We start from the raw sequence: 16,748 nt of genomic DNA on the forward strand, positions 1-16,748 counted from the left end.
TCAACGTGTTATCTCAAGTCAATTTTCGTCATACAGTACCCGTCAAGTCTCTATGTCAGTCCATCCTCCCAGCTGTTCTAACGTGCTAATTTCCAGTCAATTTCCGTCATACAGTACCCGTCGAGTTTCTATGTCAGTCCATTTTCTCAGTCGCTATGCTCTAATGGAGGAACAGTCATATTTAAGTCTATGTCTCTAAAAACTTATCGTCATAAGGTCTATGCTCATATTCCCTCCTTCCCTTTTTCGTCGGTTGTTCGATCATCGTTCTCCCATACTTCAGCCGATGTTCCAACGCGACCTGCAGAAGGGGGGAGAAAGAAGGGGTGGGGGGCAGCATTCAAACCTCATCAGCATGCAGTAATCCGGAAATGTTTTTACCTACCACATACTCGACCTATCTCCACGTAGTGCATTTCTTTGCCATCTCGGCGTTTAAGCCCAGAGGGACCAGTAGCGTCAGATAGATAATCATTGACGATCTGCATATCTACATGAGTTACTTGGTCGCGACCCTTTTAGGTTGCGTGCAAGGGTGGCGGTCAGGTGGCATTTCTGTGGTGTCGTTTAAAAGCATCTAAAACACTTTTCCGGCTGCCTGTCACACATAATGTAGCTGCTAAATATCGGGTCCTTTTTAACCTTCAGCCTTCATCATACTTTCTCATTGCTCACAGTAGTAATACATTCAAAACTCATTAATGCAACCACTACAACTATGCTTTCTTTTTCAAAATACTTTTAATAAAAAGTGCTGGTGTATAAAATACAGGCCTACAACCCAGTGGACCAGCCACGGAGCAGATTGGAACTGTACATAGGAAGAAAGAAGTTGATGGCAGTTCATTGCATAAAGTGCGGCAGTGCAATAAAATCGTATCGAACTTTACTACAGAGCAGGCATGATGCATATCAAGAATTCAGTTTTTCAATTAATTCATTAATTCATTATCCAGATGCTCGTTCACTGTCTAAATTACACCAATTCATTGTTCCCATTCATAATTAGTACCCACCCTAAATCAGTTCATTGTCCAAACACATGATCAATATCGGTATTGCTTTTCTTCTCTAAGCACATAATCACTATCCATCTTATCGACTTTCATTGTCCAAAAATGCATACATATCTCAGAGCATCAATATTCGAGCAATCCGGGTGAACAGGGAGTTCGAAAGTTTCGTTTCGTGTAGCGGCGCCATTTTGGGCGAGGTCAGGCGGGTTCCGGTATAGTCAGAATGTCTTCAATGACTCATGGTTGGACCAGAACCTTCCGTTGGCAGTTCAAAAAGTTTTTGTGCAATGTGGTAACAGTCTAACAATATGGACCATTTAGTCAAAGAGTGGGGAGGGCGGCAACAATTTTCCTACCGGGTCACTCTGGTGTTCCACCGGAACTGAACAAGTCTGTACCTTGGCAGTGTTTTAGCCATTTCCAAACTGAGGCTGGCGCTGGCAGGAGTGCGCCGATGTCGCGGTTCCAGTGAGGGGGACGGGAGCACCCATGCGGAGGGGTCAGGGCGCCCCCCCGGCTCTCATAGAATCTTCAAAGTTGAGGAGAGGAGGCATGGGGCGTGTGCCCGTCCCGGGCAAGAGACCGCTTTTCGATGTGGACCCTCTTTAAGCAAGAGCATTGGGGTGTCGCTGGAAGCCTCCACCTGAAGGGAGGTGGGGGAGGCTCGTTCGCGCCGCCTCCCCCTTCCAGCGACCCTGCGCCGTTCCTTGGCTCCGCCGCTTCGGTATTGGCCGTGCCGGCTATTGAAGATGGGGGGGGGGTGGTCGGCGGCTGAGGCAAGACAGCCCCCCCCCCCCTTCCCTTTGACATGTGGCGGGACTACCTGTAACTATCCAGGCATTGACATGTGGCGGGACTACCTGCAATTGTCCAGGCGTTGACATGTGGCGGGACTACCTGTAAGCGCCGCTGTCCTTGCTTCGGCTTCGGCCTTCTTTGCGGGCCGGATCAGGCGGGAGAAAGAGAGGGGGGGTGGTCGGTGGCTGAGGCAAGACAGCCCCCCCCCCCCCCCCCGTGGCCTGCAGGGCAGTAGAAGAGGAAAGAAGGAGAGGCCATCACTGTTTTCTGGGCCGTCCGCCCAACAGCCTCTCCTTCTGACTGCGGCCAGGCGAGCCCCGCATGCCTCGAGGCCTCGCCTTCCGGATGGGCGTAACCGCGGACTTGTGGCACTTCGGGAGTTTCCGGAATGGGGGTAGGTACCTATTGAATTGTTTCTATTTCATGTGACCGTTATTTGGGCGTGGTGGGCAATGAGGCAGACATGTTTAGGGCAGAAATAGGCAACGGAACCTAGCTACCTCGTGGCTGCCTTGGTGTCAAGCTTGTCTTCCCTCGCCATTTTTTATGTTTCTTATTGCAAGTTATTTCTAACGTTTTTTTTAATTTTATTTTTAGCGAAGTTGATGGCTCATCAGTGGCCTACTGATTTCGCTCAACTCTTTTTCTTGTATTTTTATGCCATAACCTATTATAAGCTATAGCGACTAGTCCACACTTAATGAACATGTCCTTATTAGGGGTGCCCTCCAGTGGAGCTGGATGGTTCATCTCTAATAAGCGGTCCGGGCTAAACAGGCTACCAACCAGTGGGGAGAAGACAGGCATGACGGATTACAACGGGGACAAAAGTCTGCACTACCTGTCTTATCACGGCGGACAAAGACTAGACAGAATATTTCTATTCTACGTTATTTGGAGGCCGTGAATACCTCAAAAGAACCAATACCGAATAATCGGCCAATCAAACAATCCAGTGGGGAGAATAAGTGGGCACGAAAAATTATCGCTACCCACTCTTTCTCTACCTGCAAAGAGAGGCCTTGTTCTTCCCTGTTTGCAGACAAAGAATCTCCAGACAATAATCCACGAACGATAGTTCGGGAAACAGTGGGGGAGGAAGATAGGTACGACGGATTACAATGGGGACAAAAGTCTGCGTTACCTATCCTTCACTGCTTGCAAAGAGAGAGCCTGTTTGCTTTTCCCCGTTTGCAGACAGTGAATCTCCAGAGGGTTTCAACAAAGCGTAATACTAGTATTATCCAAAAACAATTTCCTCAATTCGTCGTGTTTACACGACCTTACCCGGACCGCATGGACGGTTTCCTGTCCTCTGGATCCAGCGCCCGATCGTCCTCTCTCCTTCGTGTTGTTCGCGGCACTCCTGATGGTTCCCAGTCAGGACCGTAGATCACTCGAGAGAGGTCTGTTCAGAACTAGTGAAGGTCGGATGATCGGCTGTCAGACGAGGGTCTATCGGACATGAGCTCTTCCCGATCGTTGCAGTCGTTCACTCTGTCATCGGGACCTCTCCCACTGGATCCACGTGTCGCTGATGGGCCCCACGCTTTGGGACGCCAATTGTGGAAAAAGGTAGGGCTAGGACCTTTCTCAAGATTTGCCCGGCGCTAACCGCCCTTGTACCATTCAAGTTTACCAAGCAATGAGGCAGGCGCCGGAGACCAGAAGGCAGGAAACAGAAGTTTATTCCGACGGAGCAGAACACATCAGATCAGACAACAAGGTATCATCTCGAGGTGCTCTAACAAGTGAGCTGAGACTCAGCCTTTTATACCTTACAAAACACTTGGCATTACAGTCACAGCATTGTGAAACAAAGAAAAGATAACCCCATAATCCTCGTGTCACTCCTACCCCACATGTGTTCACAATAGGGACCCTTGACCTGCTGATAAGAGAGAGGGCAATGACGCAGCTGAATGTGCCGCTGATTATTAGGATGTGTGCGCCTGATCGTAGCCCAGGGGGTGGGGAGACCAGGATCAATAGTGGGTCCTTTGAAGAGGAGTGACTTTATACAATAAAGTGCAGTAAATGGTATCCTCTGGCTTAGGCGATGGCCTCGGACATGTGTGGTCAGTCGGACTCGGGGGAAGGGGTCATCAAAGGAGTGGTATTCATGCCGCGTGGACAATCGAGCGCGGAGGGAAGGCTTGTCAACAGAGGGGCATTCATGGAAGGAAAGGAGGTGTTGGTCAGGCGCGGCCGTGACTCCCAAGGACAGGGTCTTGCAGAAGGAGAAGGTTTATGACTTGTCCATGTGAGGGAGAAGGAGGGGGTCAGGGTGCGCGCAGGGTCAGAGTCGCACAGAGAGAGAGAGAGGTCTTATGACCCGTACATGAGAGAACAGGGGCAGTCAGATACAGCTGGGGGGCTATGTCAGCTGAGGCGAAGGATGCCTCTTCAAGAGGGAAATGGGGAGGAGGCCTGGGTCAAGCAGGAGGGTTGCCTTTCATAGCAGGGTCGCGCAGAGTGCTGGGTTTCATGGTCTATGCATGTGAGAGTGGGAGGGGGGGTGCTCAAATGCGCGCAGGAGGGAAGCCAGTGATTCTAATGAGTGGGCAAGAGGCCAAGGTGCCTAAAATGGCCGTCATGTACATATGGGCACGGGCTTTTACTGGCGGAGTGATACGGTCAATATTTTATGGTATTCATGGTGCATACAGGGAGAGGAGTGGGAAAAAGGGAAATGAACGCTGCTTATGTACATCAATTTTTCTATTTTCCACAGGGTGATGGCGTTGACATATGGGTTCCCGGCAAAAGAACTGTCCCGTAGCTGGTATTGGCAGATATGTCACCACTGAGCGTTGGGGGAATGCAGTTTTGAGCAATAAAATTGATCTCCCGTACCTCCTTCCTCAACCGGGTGAGTTATATGCAGACACAGAATACATTACAAAGCAACAGGCAACCAGAATGAGCTCCAAAGGTAGATCTTTTTTTTTTTAAACATATAAATTTATAAAAAGAATAAACACTTACTTGGCTATCCTCCATGCAGCACACTAGACATATTCATTTGAACTGTTTACATCTCAGATTATTTCAGAATTCTACTCATTGTTGAGTGAGTGTGTTCTCTCACTATGCTGCATAAATAAGTAATTTAAAGGAAAAATGCAAGATTTATAAAATGCAAGTTCATCCTGGGGAGCGTTACTGTCGGTTAACACATTAACTGTTATCCAACTTAATGATAACTGATTTGATCAACCTTTATAGATGAAAGCCTGAGTGATCCCAACCAGAGTTTTAAACAGTCCACTATTCCAGGTTCTATATTTGTGCTTAATCAATTATTATATTTAGTTTAACATCGCCTTATGGGACACAGCCATGCTGTTAAATGCAACATGACAATTTTATTGCCTGTTGTTCATCACTCTTAAGGTCCTGTGTTCCTTTGTTTCAAATCCTAAGTGATATAATGAGAAGGTGCTTTTATGTAGCATAATTGTGCCATGTCGAAGCCCTTTAAACTGCCCCCCAATATTTAGTTGTACTGAATTTACCGACCTCAGAAGAATGGAATGCACAGATGACCTTCCTCCGGTTTGAACTCTTGACCTTCCGATCACTATTACTTTCAACAGTGACCTTTAAACTCGCTGAGTCATCCTGCCATCTCACTGTGTTTATAGCATGTGTTGGAATATGCCCATATTCCTGTTGAAATCACTCGATGGAGTTGGCCTAATGGCTAGGGCGGTCGACCTGTGTAAGTATGTGTAGGTATCCATAAGTGAGGCAATATGATATTGATAGGACGTATTTTTAGATCTGGTATTGATGTATGTGAGACTGCTGAAATGTCCTTGCCCTGTGGTGTACATTATTGACAGAAAGTGATTCTTCTTACTTTGTATCCTGTGTTGATTCTTTGAAGAGACTGGCATTGCTGAGAACATATTATATTTAATGGAGGAAGAGATGTGTTCAGAGGGCCACCGATTAGCACCCCTGGTATGCCCAACATTTCCTTATAAACCAATATCGGAGTGAAAAGCGGAAGCAACTCGGGTGACTAAAAAGCAAATCCAAGTGAAAAATTTATGGTGGTGGGCTCGTGTACAGCCCGTCCTCAGTTGAATGTTTGAACTGATGGGTGTATTTAAAGAGTTTAAGACTGTTGGCATGAGAGGTGAGCAAGCAGCCCTATCCTTGAGTTTCCACATGGCCACCCACCTGCTTCTCCAGCTCAGATGTGTGGCTGGCACGCAGCCCTGCACACCCGGACAGCTGCTGGTCTGGTCCGGTGATAAATCCCGCATAGCACTAGATTGCTGATGATGCGGTACATGCGCAGCCTCAGGGGAGGGAATATAGCTATGGAAATGTAATTCTTGTGGGCAGGCGCAGCATGCAGATTTGAAAAACATAAACAATTACAGAAAGGCAAAACAAATGATATTTAGGTTTATTGATTGCGATTTAGGAGACAAATGTTAGGCTGCTACCGGTTAAATTAAAGTGCCATGAGCAATATGCCTAAGCACAAGGAATAACCGTATAAAGTGGCCCAGATGGTTTAAGGGGGTGATTAATCGCAAACTTAAGCTGTAAGCCATGGAACAGATGTTGGACATGTCTGAACTAGCGGATCTAAATAATGTCTGTTAGATAAGAACAAGATTTAGAGCCCTGTTTACAGCGGAGCTCGAGAGTTCGTCTGAAGTGCTCCAAATTAAAGAAAAAAGTAGTTCTGAAAAAACGCTAAAATGGTGACCAGTGTATTGATATAGTACTTGGTCCCTGCTCTTGGAGACAGCTAAACACAGGAAGATGGAAGCACACATAGATGCATTGGACAAATGGTAAGAAAGAATATGAGAGCGGCGATAGAGCCAGCAAATGGGAAGCCTATGGGAGGGCTAAAGCCCACAAAGTATATACAACATGTCTCGAAGAGACAGCGCAAGCGCTGTCTAGACGAGACCTAAAAATGATTAATAAACTAAACAAGCATTTGCAATGCAATGGTCTCGGCATCATTAAAGGTAGAGCTATTGGCATTGCTCATGACATTTTTTTTCTTTAAATCAAAAATAAATGGCATTGTCATTAACATTGCCAATACACAGCACTCTGCACTCAACAGCACACAATGCTCTGCACACTCACTCTGCACTCACTGCTCTGCACACTCACTCTGCACTCACTGCTCTGCACACTCACTCTGCACTCACTGCTCTGCACACTCACTCTGCATTCACTGCTCTGCACACTCACTCTGCACTCACTACTCTGCACACTCACTCTGCACTCACTACTCTGCACACTCACTCTGCACTCACTACTCTGCACACTCACTACTCTGCACACTCACTCTGCACTCACTACTCTGCACACTCTCTCTGCACTCACTACTCTGCACACTCACTACTCTGCACTCACTACTCACTACTCTGCACTCACTACTCACTACTCTGCACTCACTACTCTGCACACTCTCTCTGCACTCACTACTCTGCACACTCACTACTCACCACTCACTACTCTGCACTCACTACTCACTACTCACTACTCACTACTCTGCCCTCACTACTCTGCACACTCTCTCTGCACTCACTACTCTGCACACTCACTACTCTGCACACTCACTCTGCACTCACTACTCTGCACACTCTCTCTGCACTCACTACTCTGCACACTCACTACTCACTACTCTGCACTCACTACTCTGCACTCACTACTCACTACTCTGCACTCACTACTCACTACTCACTACTCTGCACTCACTACTCTGCATTACCACTCTGCACTCACTATGCACTCACTACTCTGCACTCACTACTCTGCACTCGCTACTCTGCACTCGCTACTCTGCACTCGCTACTCTGCACACTCACTCTGCACTCACTGCTCTGCACACTCACTCTGCACTCACTACTCTGCACACTCACTCTGCACTCATTACTCTGCACACTCACTCTGCACTCACTACTCTGCACACTCACTACTCTGCACACTCACTCTGCACTCACTACTCTGCACACTCTCTCTGCACTCACTACTCTGCACACTCACTACTCTGCACTCACTACTCACTACTCTGCACTCACTACTCACTACTCTGCACTCACTACTCTGCACACTCTCTCTGCACTCACTACTCTGCACACTCACTACTCACCACTCACTACTCTGCACTCACTACTCACTACTCACTACTCTGCACTCACTACTCTGCACACTCTCTCTGCACTCACTACTCTGCACACTCACTACTCTGCACACTCACTCTGCACTCACTACTCTGCACACTCTCTCTGCACTCACTACTCTGCACACTCACTACTCACTACTCTGCACTCACTACTCTGCACTCACTACTCACTACTCTGCACTCACTACTCACTACTCACTACTCTGCACTCACTACTCTGCATTACCACTCTGCACTCACTATGCACTCACTACTCTGCACTCACTACTCTGCACTCGCTACTCTGCACTCGCTACTCTGCACTCGCTACTCTGCACTCGCTACTCTGCACTCACTACTCTGCACTCGCTACTCTGCAGTCGCTACTCTGCACTCGCTACTCTGCACTCACTACTCTGCACTCACTACTCTGCACTCACTACTCTGCACTCACTACTCACTACTCTGCATTACTACTCTGCACTCAGCACTCACTACTCACTACTCTGCATTACTACTCTGCACTCAGCACTCACTACTCTGCACTCACTACTCTGCACTCACTACTCTGCAATGCAATGGTCTCGGCATCATTAAAGGTAGAGCTATTGGCATTGCTCATGACATTTTTTTTTTCTTTAAATCACAAGACCTAAAAAGTACCAATACTCAGTACTGCCGGTCAGTATCGGCCTTTTTAAAACACTAGTTAAATTGTATTCATGCACACGGTATTCTGTAGTGCGAACGAGCCCACAAAGACAACATAGCGCTACAGAGGAGGAGCATCTGTGGGAGAGAAAAATTAGGTGCAGTTGAAACCCATTTAAAGTTAGGCGTGTAGTACATTTTGCCACTGGTGCTACTCTGCAGATAAATGCCAGAGGCCTCTCTAATCCCAAATGGGAGAGATAGGCCGCCTGATGATGTTTCCTCGCCCAGTGCAATTCATGACGCATGTTTTCGCTTTACCGCTTAGAACATTCACCAGCCGCCACTGCTTAAACTGCAAAGACAGACATCTTAGAAGTAAAACAAAGAAGCAGAGCTACGGAAAGCATTGTAGGAGAGGCCTCACTCTCCCGGAGGACTCGCCGCCCGTAAGGTCACACGTCACAGCGCGCAAAGAATAAAGCCTTTTGGAAACACAGTTTGATATTTTTAACTCACTGTCTTTAAAAGCTGGGAAGAGCACAAAAGCCGCATCAGCAGCAGTCAAAAGCAATTTCCACACACAGATCAATATGCTGATGGCTCTGTAGCTGGCAAGCTTCTTTCGCGCGCATACCAGAGGGGAAAGAAAGGAATTGCTTTTAATGATTTCAAGGTTCAAAGTGTGTGCTTTTCAAAAAAGGAAAAAGAAACACACAAAGCGAGAGGGAAGAGGAATGTAACGAGCGGCTTCTCTCTTTGTTATTCAAAGCTGGGCATTCACTCGCACTGGTATACTCTAGCGTCTCGCCATGTTCCCCGCGCATGTTCCATTTACCGCAGACATTGGACAATTAATATTTTACCTCAGTAATACACTCACTCACGCTCTCACTCACACACTAGCTCTCCCACTCTCTGGCTCGCTCTAATACCGGATTTCGGCCATATTGACCAAGTAAAAATAAGAAGTGTAAGTTAGCAGATTTACAACCCTTTAGTGTCCTTGGTTTCTCACTGCTGCCCTCTTTCGGCAGTACAGCGCAACTGCAGTAAACTGGAGCACTGGTAAATAAGGCTAGCATTTGAACATAATCTCCAAATGAATTTAACTCCAGGCTGACAAGGTGGGCAACTTTCACAGTGTGCAGTGCCCCCTGAGGTATCCAGAAGGACTCTTAAGCTACCAGGTCATCTCATGCTTATTATTTTGATCTCAAAGACCCACAGACTGAGGCATTCCTGAGATTTGATGGGTTAGAAGTTGGAGTGAAGAAGCATGGATCCCTTCATGGGCAGGTTCTGAATTCAGGTCAGAGCTTTATTCGACCACCGGAGCAGGCAAGATAGAGGACTTGGGAAACTTGGGAAGGAAACGCCTGACATGGTTTTCATCTGCCCTTGAAAGGAGGACTGGTGGAGAGATAGGCCGCCTGATGATGTTTCCTCGCCCAGTGCAATTCATGACGCATGTTTTCGCTTTGCCCCGGAAGTCAGGCACGGTCGCCTGTGACGGGGGCGGGGCCACGTCCAGACCGGAAGAGGAGGCAGGCGGAGTCAAATGCTTCTCGCGCCCGGGGCTCCTGTGAGCGGTGTGGAGCCCCGGGGCCGCGCCAGCAGGAGGTTGGGCGCCGCGTGCTGAGAGCAGAGTCCCCGACATTGGCCAGGTAAGTTCCAAAAGGCTGGGGGGGCTTGGTGCACGTGTGTGTGTGTGTGCGTGTATGCTCGTGTGTGTATGTATGTGTGCGACGGTGACGGCGGGGGAGGGAGGGGGGGCCTCGGTGCACTTGTGTGTGCGCGTGTGTGTGTATGTGTCAGGGGGGGTGTCTCTGTATGTATGTATGTGCGTGCGTGCATGGGCGCTTGTGTGTGTGTATGCGCATGCGTGTGTGGTGCTTGAGCTTCCCAGGAGACAGCGCCTGGCCACAGCGCGCGTTCCCGTTTCAAATCGGCTCCAGGGATGCGCGCGGCCGAAACTGTCTCCTGGGAAGCACAGTCGCTAACAAAAGATCTCGGCGGAGACGCGCTTCCGCGCGTTTAGCCAAGACCTAGATCTCGGCGGAGACGCGCTCCCGCGCGTTTAGCCGAGACCTAAAAATGTGTCCCTTGCAGGAACCCACAAAATATGTCTTGCCCCATAATTCTTAAGGTGACACTGCATTTACCTGATTCAGAAACAAGGAACTGGTCAAGTTTGTGCTCTGAACAGTACAAGGAACTTACCCAGTACCACGCAGAATTGGACGAGGAAGAAGTCTCCTACATGCTTCTTGTTGGCATGCTGCTGCATGCCACGCCTTATCTGAAGCAATGGTCCTCAAGTGCTGCACCAGCAAGGACCTGGTGGAGCTTTTGATGGGTCGGGAGGACTTCACAACTGAGGTGTGAACAGTAAGCAGGCATACAAGGAGCTGATGGAACGGAAAGAGAAAGAATGTGTGCAGCACCGTTGCCTCCCCAAATCTTAGCACTAAATGTGGAACAGATTAACTGGCAGCCTGACCTATGCCAAGGGCATAGCATTTCTCTGGATGACGGGCTACAATATACTCACGTACTAAATAACAAAAACAGAAAAAGAAACATGTTTCTAAAAAAATATTTGCATTGCCATATCAATTTGCCATTGCTCTATCAAAGACGCCAAAATCAGACTTACAAAGAATTTGAGAGAAGGAGCATTTGCTGTTATTTTTATTTCTGGAACACACACGATACAAGTCTGCCTAAAATACTTATGAGAAAGAATTGTATGACTTCTGCTGCAATCTTTGGTAGAGTTCCTCATGAGTCACGCTGATGCTGTTTTTATGCATGATTGAATTTCCACCGCATCCAAGCACTTATTGATAGCTCCCAGAAGCCATCTTACAAGGAGGTCTATGGCTACTGGCATCATGAATCTTTTACAAAAGGGCACCAATCCTGAATTAAATCGAGTGGAGCAGTAGCGGCTAAATCGGATGGGCTGTAGATTACTTCAAACCAAAAATACACTAGTTTGCAAGAGCCATGCACCTACCATCCTGCATCTGTTCCCTCAATCTGAGCTTTGCTGCGGTCAGCCTCCCTTCTGCTTTTCCTGCCGCCACTCTGAGGGACTCCACGGTGAACTCTGCATCGTGCACTGACTGTCAACGAGAAGGCAGAGTTAGACACAGCTGCATAGGGTTGTATAGAAAACACCTGACTCGACTTACAGTACACCATCCAGGTAACTGCCCTCCAGGGCTAGGGGACAGAGAACCTAATGGACACCAACCAGGTGGGGCTCAGGGCATCTTACAGCGCACCATCCAAATGACTGGTCTCAAGGGCTGGGGGTCAAAGCACCTTACAGGGCAACATCCAGGTGACTGGCTTCGAGGGCTGGGGGCCATAGCACAGGAACACCTTCCAGGGCACCATCGAGGCGACTGGACTGGCTACCAGGGCTGGGGGTCAGAGCTCCTAACAGGACATCATCCAGGTGACGGGCTTCGAGGGCTGCGGGAAGAACACCTTACAAGGCATGATCCAGGTGACTGGCTTCATTGGCTGGGGACAGAACACCTTACAGTACACCATCCAGGTAACTGCCCTCCAGGGCTAGGGGACAGAGAACCTAATGGACACCACCCAGGTGACTGGCATCGCGAGGTGGGGCTCAGGGCATCTGACAGCGCACCATCCAAATGACTGGTCTCAAGGGCTGGGGGTTCAAAGCACCTTACAGGGCAACCTCCAGATGACTGGCTTCATTGGCTGGGGACAGAACACCTTACAGGACACCGTCCAGGTTACTGGCTTACAGAGCAGGGGGACACAACACCTTACAGTGCACCATCCAGGGGACTGGTATCAAGGGCCGGGGGACAGAACACCTTACAAGACACCATCCAGATGAGTGGCTTCGAGAGCTGTGGGACAGAATACCTTTCAGTGCACAATCCAAGTGACTGGCATCGAGGGTTGGGGACAGGCCATCGCCCAGGTGGCTGGCTTCGACGACTGTGGGACAGAACACCTGCCTTCGGGAGCTGGGGGGCACAGCGTCTGGTACAGAGGCATGAAACCAGTGATTTTACTGTGATAAATCTAACATATTAATTAGGTTGTTTTCAACCTAGCATACTGAATATTAACAGAACAGCAACACATACGTTTATGAAGCCTCAGAATGTCTGCCTCTGCCCACTCCCAGACTTCCACTCCTCTGCTTCCATCGAGCTCTATTTAAATCAGTCCACTTTCTCCACTTGGAAGAGACACAGGCGCCAGGTTTTGTGGGACACGGGCTCAAGCCCCACCACCAATTCCCGTGCAGAGACTTGAGGGGCATCCGGTGCCTGGCCTAACAAGCCTAGAAGGAGGTGGTGACCCCTCCTCCCCCCGGTGTTTTGAGAAAGGAAGAGAGAACAGGACAGCTGAAGAAGAAACAAGGTAACCCATCTCCAGCTAGGTAAACTATACTCCCAGACACGTGTAGAGTTCTAATGTTGGTTAGTGTAAAAAAACGCAATATACTTAATACAGAGCAAACCTGAATCAAATCATTAAAATATCCATATATTTATTTAGTGCCCCTTTTCACTGATGGACACCATGATGCTGAGATGCTGAAAATTGACAGCCTAAAAAGGCATCCCGGGAGGGACATTGAAGATATGTCGTTCTTCTAGTTTGGGTCTGTCTCTTTGCATTATGTGATTGAGTTAGCTGTTTTAATCTCTTGAGCATCATTGTTTTCTTGGTGACAGTAGGTTTTCGAAGACCAGGACGCCCCCCCCCCCCCCCCCCCCGTTGCTAATAACTTCTTGACTGTAGGGTCATGTAATGTCAACTGAATAATTTACTTCTTTAAGGTTAGTGCTCGCACTTAGAACCTCCTCCTTTCTCACACCGGTTCCTTTGAAAAAATACAAATAGTGTGGCCTTTCCAGATGAGTCAGCAACTGATTTTAAAGCATTTCTGAGTCTTTATCGGGTTAATGGAAATTGATCAAGATATTTCTTAAGGATTTATTTATTTGCAATGTGCCAAGAAATGCAAATAAATGTTTCAATTTTATCAGCCCTCAGTACTTTGGGTTTATAGGAGGGACACAGCTGGCTGCACTTACCAGAGACTGGCTGGTGTTAATCATTAACACAGCGAAGAGGCTCGCTGATCGAGATCACAATAGGAAAAAATGCGCTAAAGAGCACAGTCAATCAAATCTGTTTAAATCTCACCTAGCAGAAAGTAATGCAGAAATGAATGAAAGTAAGGAATTCCTAACACCACAAAAGATTATGAAGCTTCGAAACGACATAAAAAAATGTAGTAGTGAAAAGGTATTCCCTTATACTAAGTAAGACTAGCAAGACAATTTTCATTCATACATCTCTGAGGGAGCATCAGGCCATAAGAATAAGAATACGATGGCTGCTGGCAGTTCTATTTCTGATGGATGGAGTATCAACGATGAATGGAGAAGGATCTCCAAAATTTTACAGCTACCTAATGGGACCGATTTCTTTCCAGCATCAACCGATGTGGCGCCCGAAGGCACCGTCCTTACATCCACGAACGACAACTCTGTTTGCCCAGGCTTATTTAGGAAGAGGCCGGCGCGGAGGCACGACAAAGGGACACAACAAACACATACAGAGGAATACAAAAGAACCACATATAGTGACATGCAGTCAAGGGAAGGAAACCGAAATTGCAACTGGATTGTCAATATAAGAAAGATAACACTATCTTAAGCTGAAAAAAGTGCTATTAACCAAGGCCTCTAGTTTGTCCTCACTACACAGGAAGATCCTTTGATTGAACTGTGAATTGGCTAGCTTGTTCAAGAAAATAGGACCTCAAATGTTTTTTCCGGATAAATTATCAATACAAGAGAAAACTGTCTCAGGCTTGAGGAACTCATCCACGGTTACTCCCCCAACTGAGGCCACTCCATGTGAAATACTTTCATTTGAACGAGTAATAATAAATGACGTCCAGACACTCGATAATAAACAACCATAGCAGAACCTCACAGGGAATGAGAGAGCAGCCATTAAGACCCTCTCAATAGATTAATCGATCACAAGCAAGCCCATAGACAAGAGAGGGCCAATTGTTATACTCTCCAGTTAGGTTTACAGTTGTGAATGTCTATGATTATTGTGGGAAACAAAGTATTACAAGACCGTCGACCAGGACCCCCCTCCGAGACTCAATCAACAAATTCGGCCAATGTTCATTGAGTTTGAGACACTGGGATGGATTACTATTAAGGAAGCAGAATTGTTGCTCAGTCAACAACCTAGGATCCTGTTCTTTTATTCCCTTCTTAAAACCTTCAAATAAAAACGAGCACCACCCGGAAGACCTATAGTGTCTGGGATTGGTTCAATTCTTGAACCGTCTCCAAATTCTGTGGCCATTTTGTTAGACCTATAGTAGAGAGCACTTCACGTCTGAAGGATACAAAAGATGTATTAAACCTGACCGAGGCCATCAACAATGAAAGGATAGCAGACCTACCAATAAAGCTTAACATGGAAGCCATGTACACCAATATTCCCCAGGATGACACCTTAACAGTAGTAGGAGAAATGTAGAAATCAAGTGACTGAGGGTCTGCCACCCCTATTCAATTTATTACGGAGTGTGCAACATTGGCATTAATGTAAAATGTCTTCCAATTCTAAAAAATCCTATAACTACAGACCTAAGGAACTTCAATGAGCAGTACTTTCACCCCAAGTCTGACCTGTTCATATGTGTATAATTTTGAGGAGATCTATATACTCATAAACACATACCCATTGAGAAATGACCGTTTATCTGTGGCGCAGGTTTATTGATGACATCCTGATAATCTGGAGAGGCGAAAGAAATGGGGTAACTGACTTCTCAAAATGGATTCATTCTCTAGACCCATTTTTAAAATGTACCACTTCAAGATCAGACAAGGAGCTTCCTTCCTGGATTTATTGATATCTATTGGGGTAGGCGGCTGAAGACAAGAACATACTGCACCACCAACCAAGAACACTGAGAACTAATCTTCAGTTTCGGTAAATTTCTTAAAAATAGGAGGAATTATACAGATGTCTCAGAATACGATGAACAAGCAGAGGATTTTGCAGATAAACTAAGAAACCGAGATTATCCATAAAAGTTCAACCGCATAGTCCGGAAGAGGCAGAGAAATAATTACAGAATCTAAAATAAAAAATGATCAACCCAACTATATGTGTGTCACTACATTTACCCCCACCTGTCTAATGACATGAAAAAGATGATCACCAAATGGAATATACTCACTAGCAGGGGCTGATGATTCAGAAGCCAGTATTTACATTTGAATGCATTGGCAATCTGGGAGAACTTTTAGTCCACACAAGACTGAAAAAATAAAAACCAGTGGGCAGTACAACAACAGGTTGTGGGACACTACCCTTGCGGACAGTATAATGTCTGCTAGTGTACCAGCCCAACAAAAGAAGTGATTCTGGGACCTCAAGGAAAATGGCATCTACTAAAACATCCAAACTATAACACGAAGATTTACATTTACCTAATTAGTCGCCCTTCCAATTTAAAATACATTGGCATGACAACAAGACTTGTCAAAACTGGAATGAATGAACACAGGAGCAAAATGAGATGCCAATGAATCACTAGAAAATGACTGTTCATTTCCTTGCCTTGCAACATACCCCTGAAAATATGAATTGTGTTGTAATAGAATAAATGGCAAATACAGATGACATTCCTTAGCTCACTGTGCCACTGGATTCAAGCTAGCCTGGCTGATGGGAGATGATGCCCTGAAACCAGTCTCAGGATGCTTGTTTTCGGTCTTGGGAGGACCTGGCTTGGAGGTTTGGGCTGGACTATTCCCATGAGGCACAGGGTCAAGACTGATTTGCATAAGGCTGGGTCTAAACTGGGGTTGCATGGTGAGCAAAGCAACAATGGATTTAAAAGAGAGCTGTTGATTGGGGGTGAATGTTTGATTTGCTCTACATTACGTCCATCATCTGTATGTCTTTTGCTTTCTTGACCTAAGTGCGGCGGGTATGACCAAATTTGGTTCCCAGGTTCAATGTGCCTCTGAATTCAAGCTAGTCTGGCTGATGAGGGGTGATGCCATAGACCCGGTCTC

General features: G+C 46.9%; 1 protein-coding gene across 3 annotated transcripts in view; it reads right to left on the minus strand.

Moving 5' to 3' along the window:
* IQANK1 (IQ motif and ankyrin repeat containing 1) overlaps positions 1–16,748 on the minus strand; it is a 572,485-nt gene that overhangs the window by 115,786 nt on the left and 439,951 nt on the right. For all 3 annotated transcript variants that reach the window (XM_086966345.1, XM_086966344.1, XM_086966343.1), the window contains one exon: positions 11,639–11,747. In XM_086966345.1, the coding sequence (XP_086822471.1) occupies positions 11,639–11,747 (109 nt within the window). The remainder of the gene's footprint in view (positions 1–11,638; positions 11,748–16,748) is intronic.

This window comes from Lissotriton vulgaris, chromosome 4_1 (genome assembly GCF_964263255.1).
Source record: "Lissotriton vulgaris chromosome 4_1, aLisVul1.2, whole genome shotgun sequence".
NCBI classification, from domain to species: domain Eukaryota; kingdom Metazoa; phylum Chordata; class Amphibia; order Caudata; family Salamandridae; genus Lissotriton; species Lissotriton vulgaris.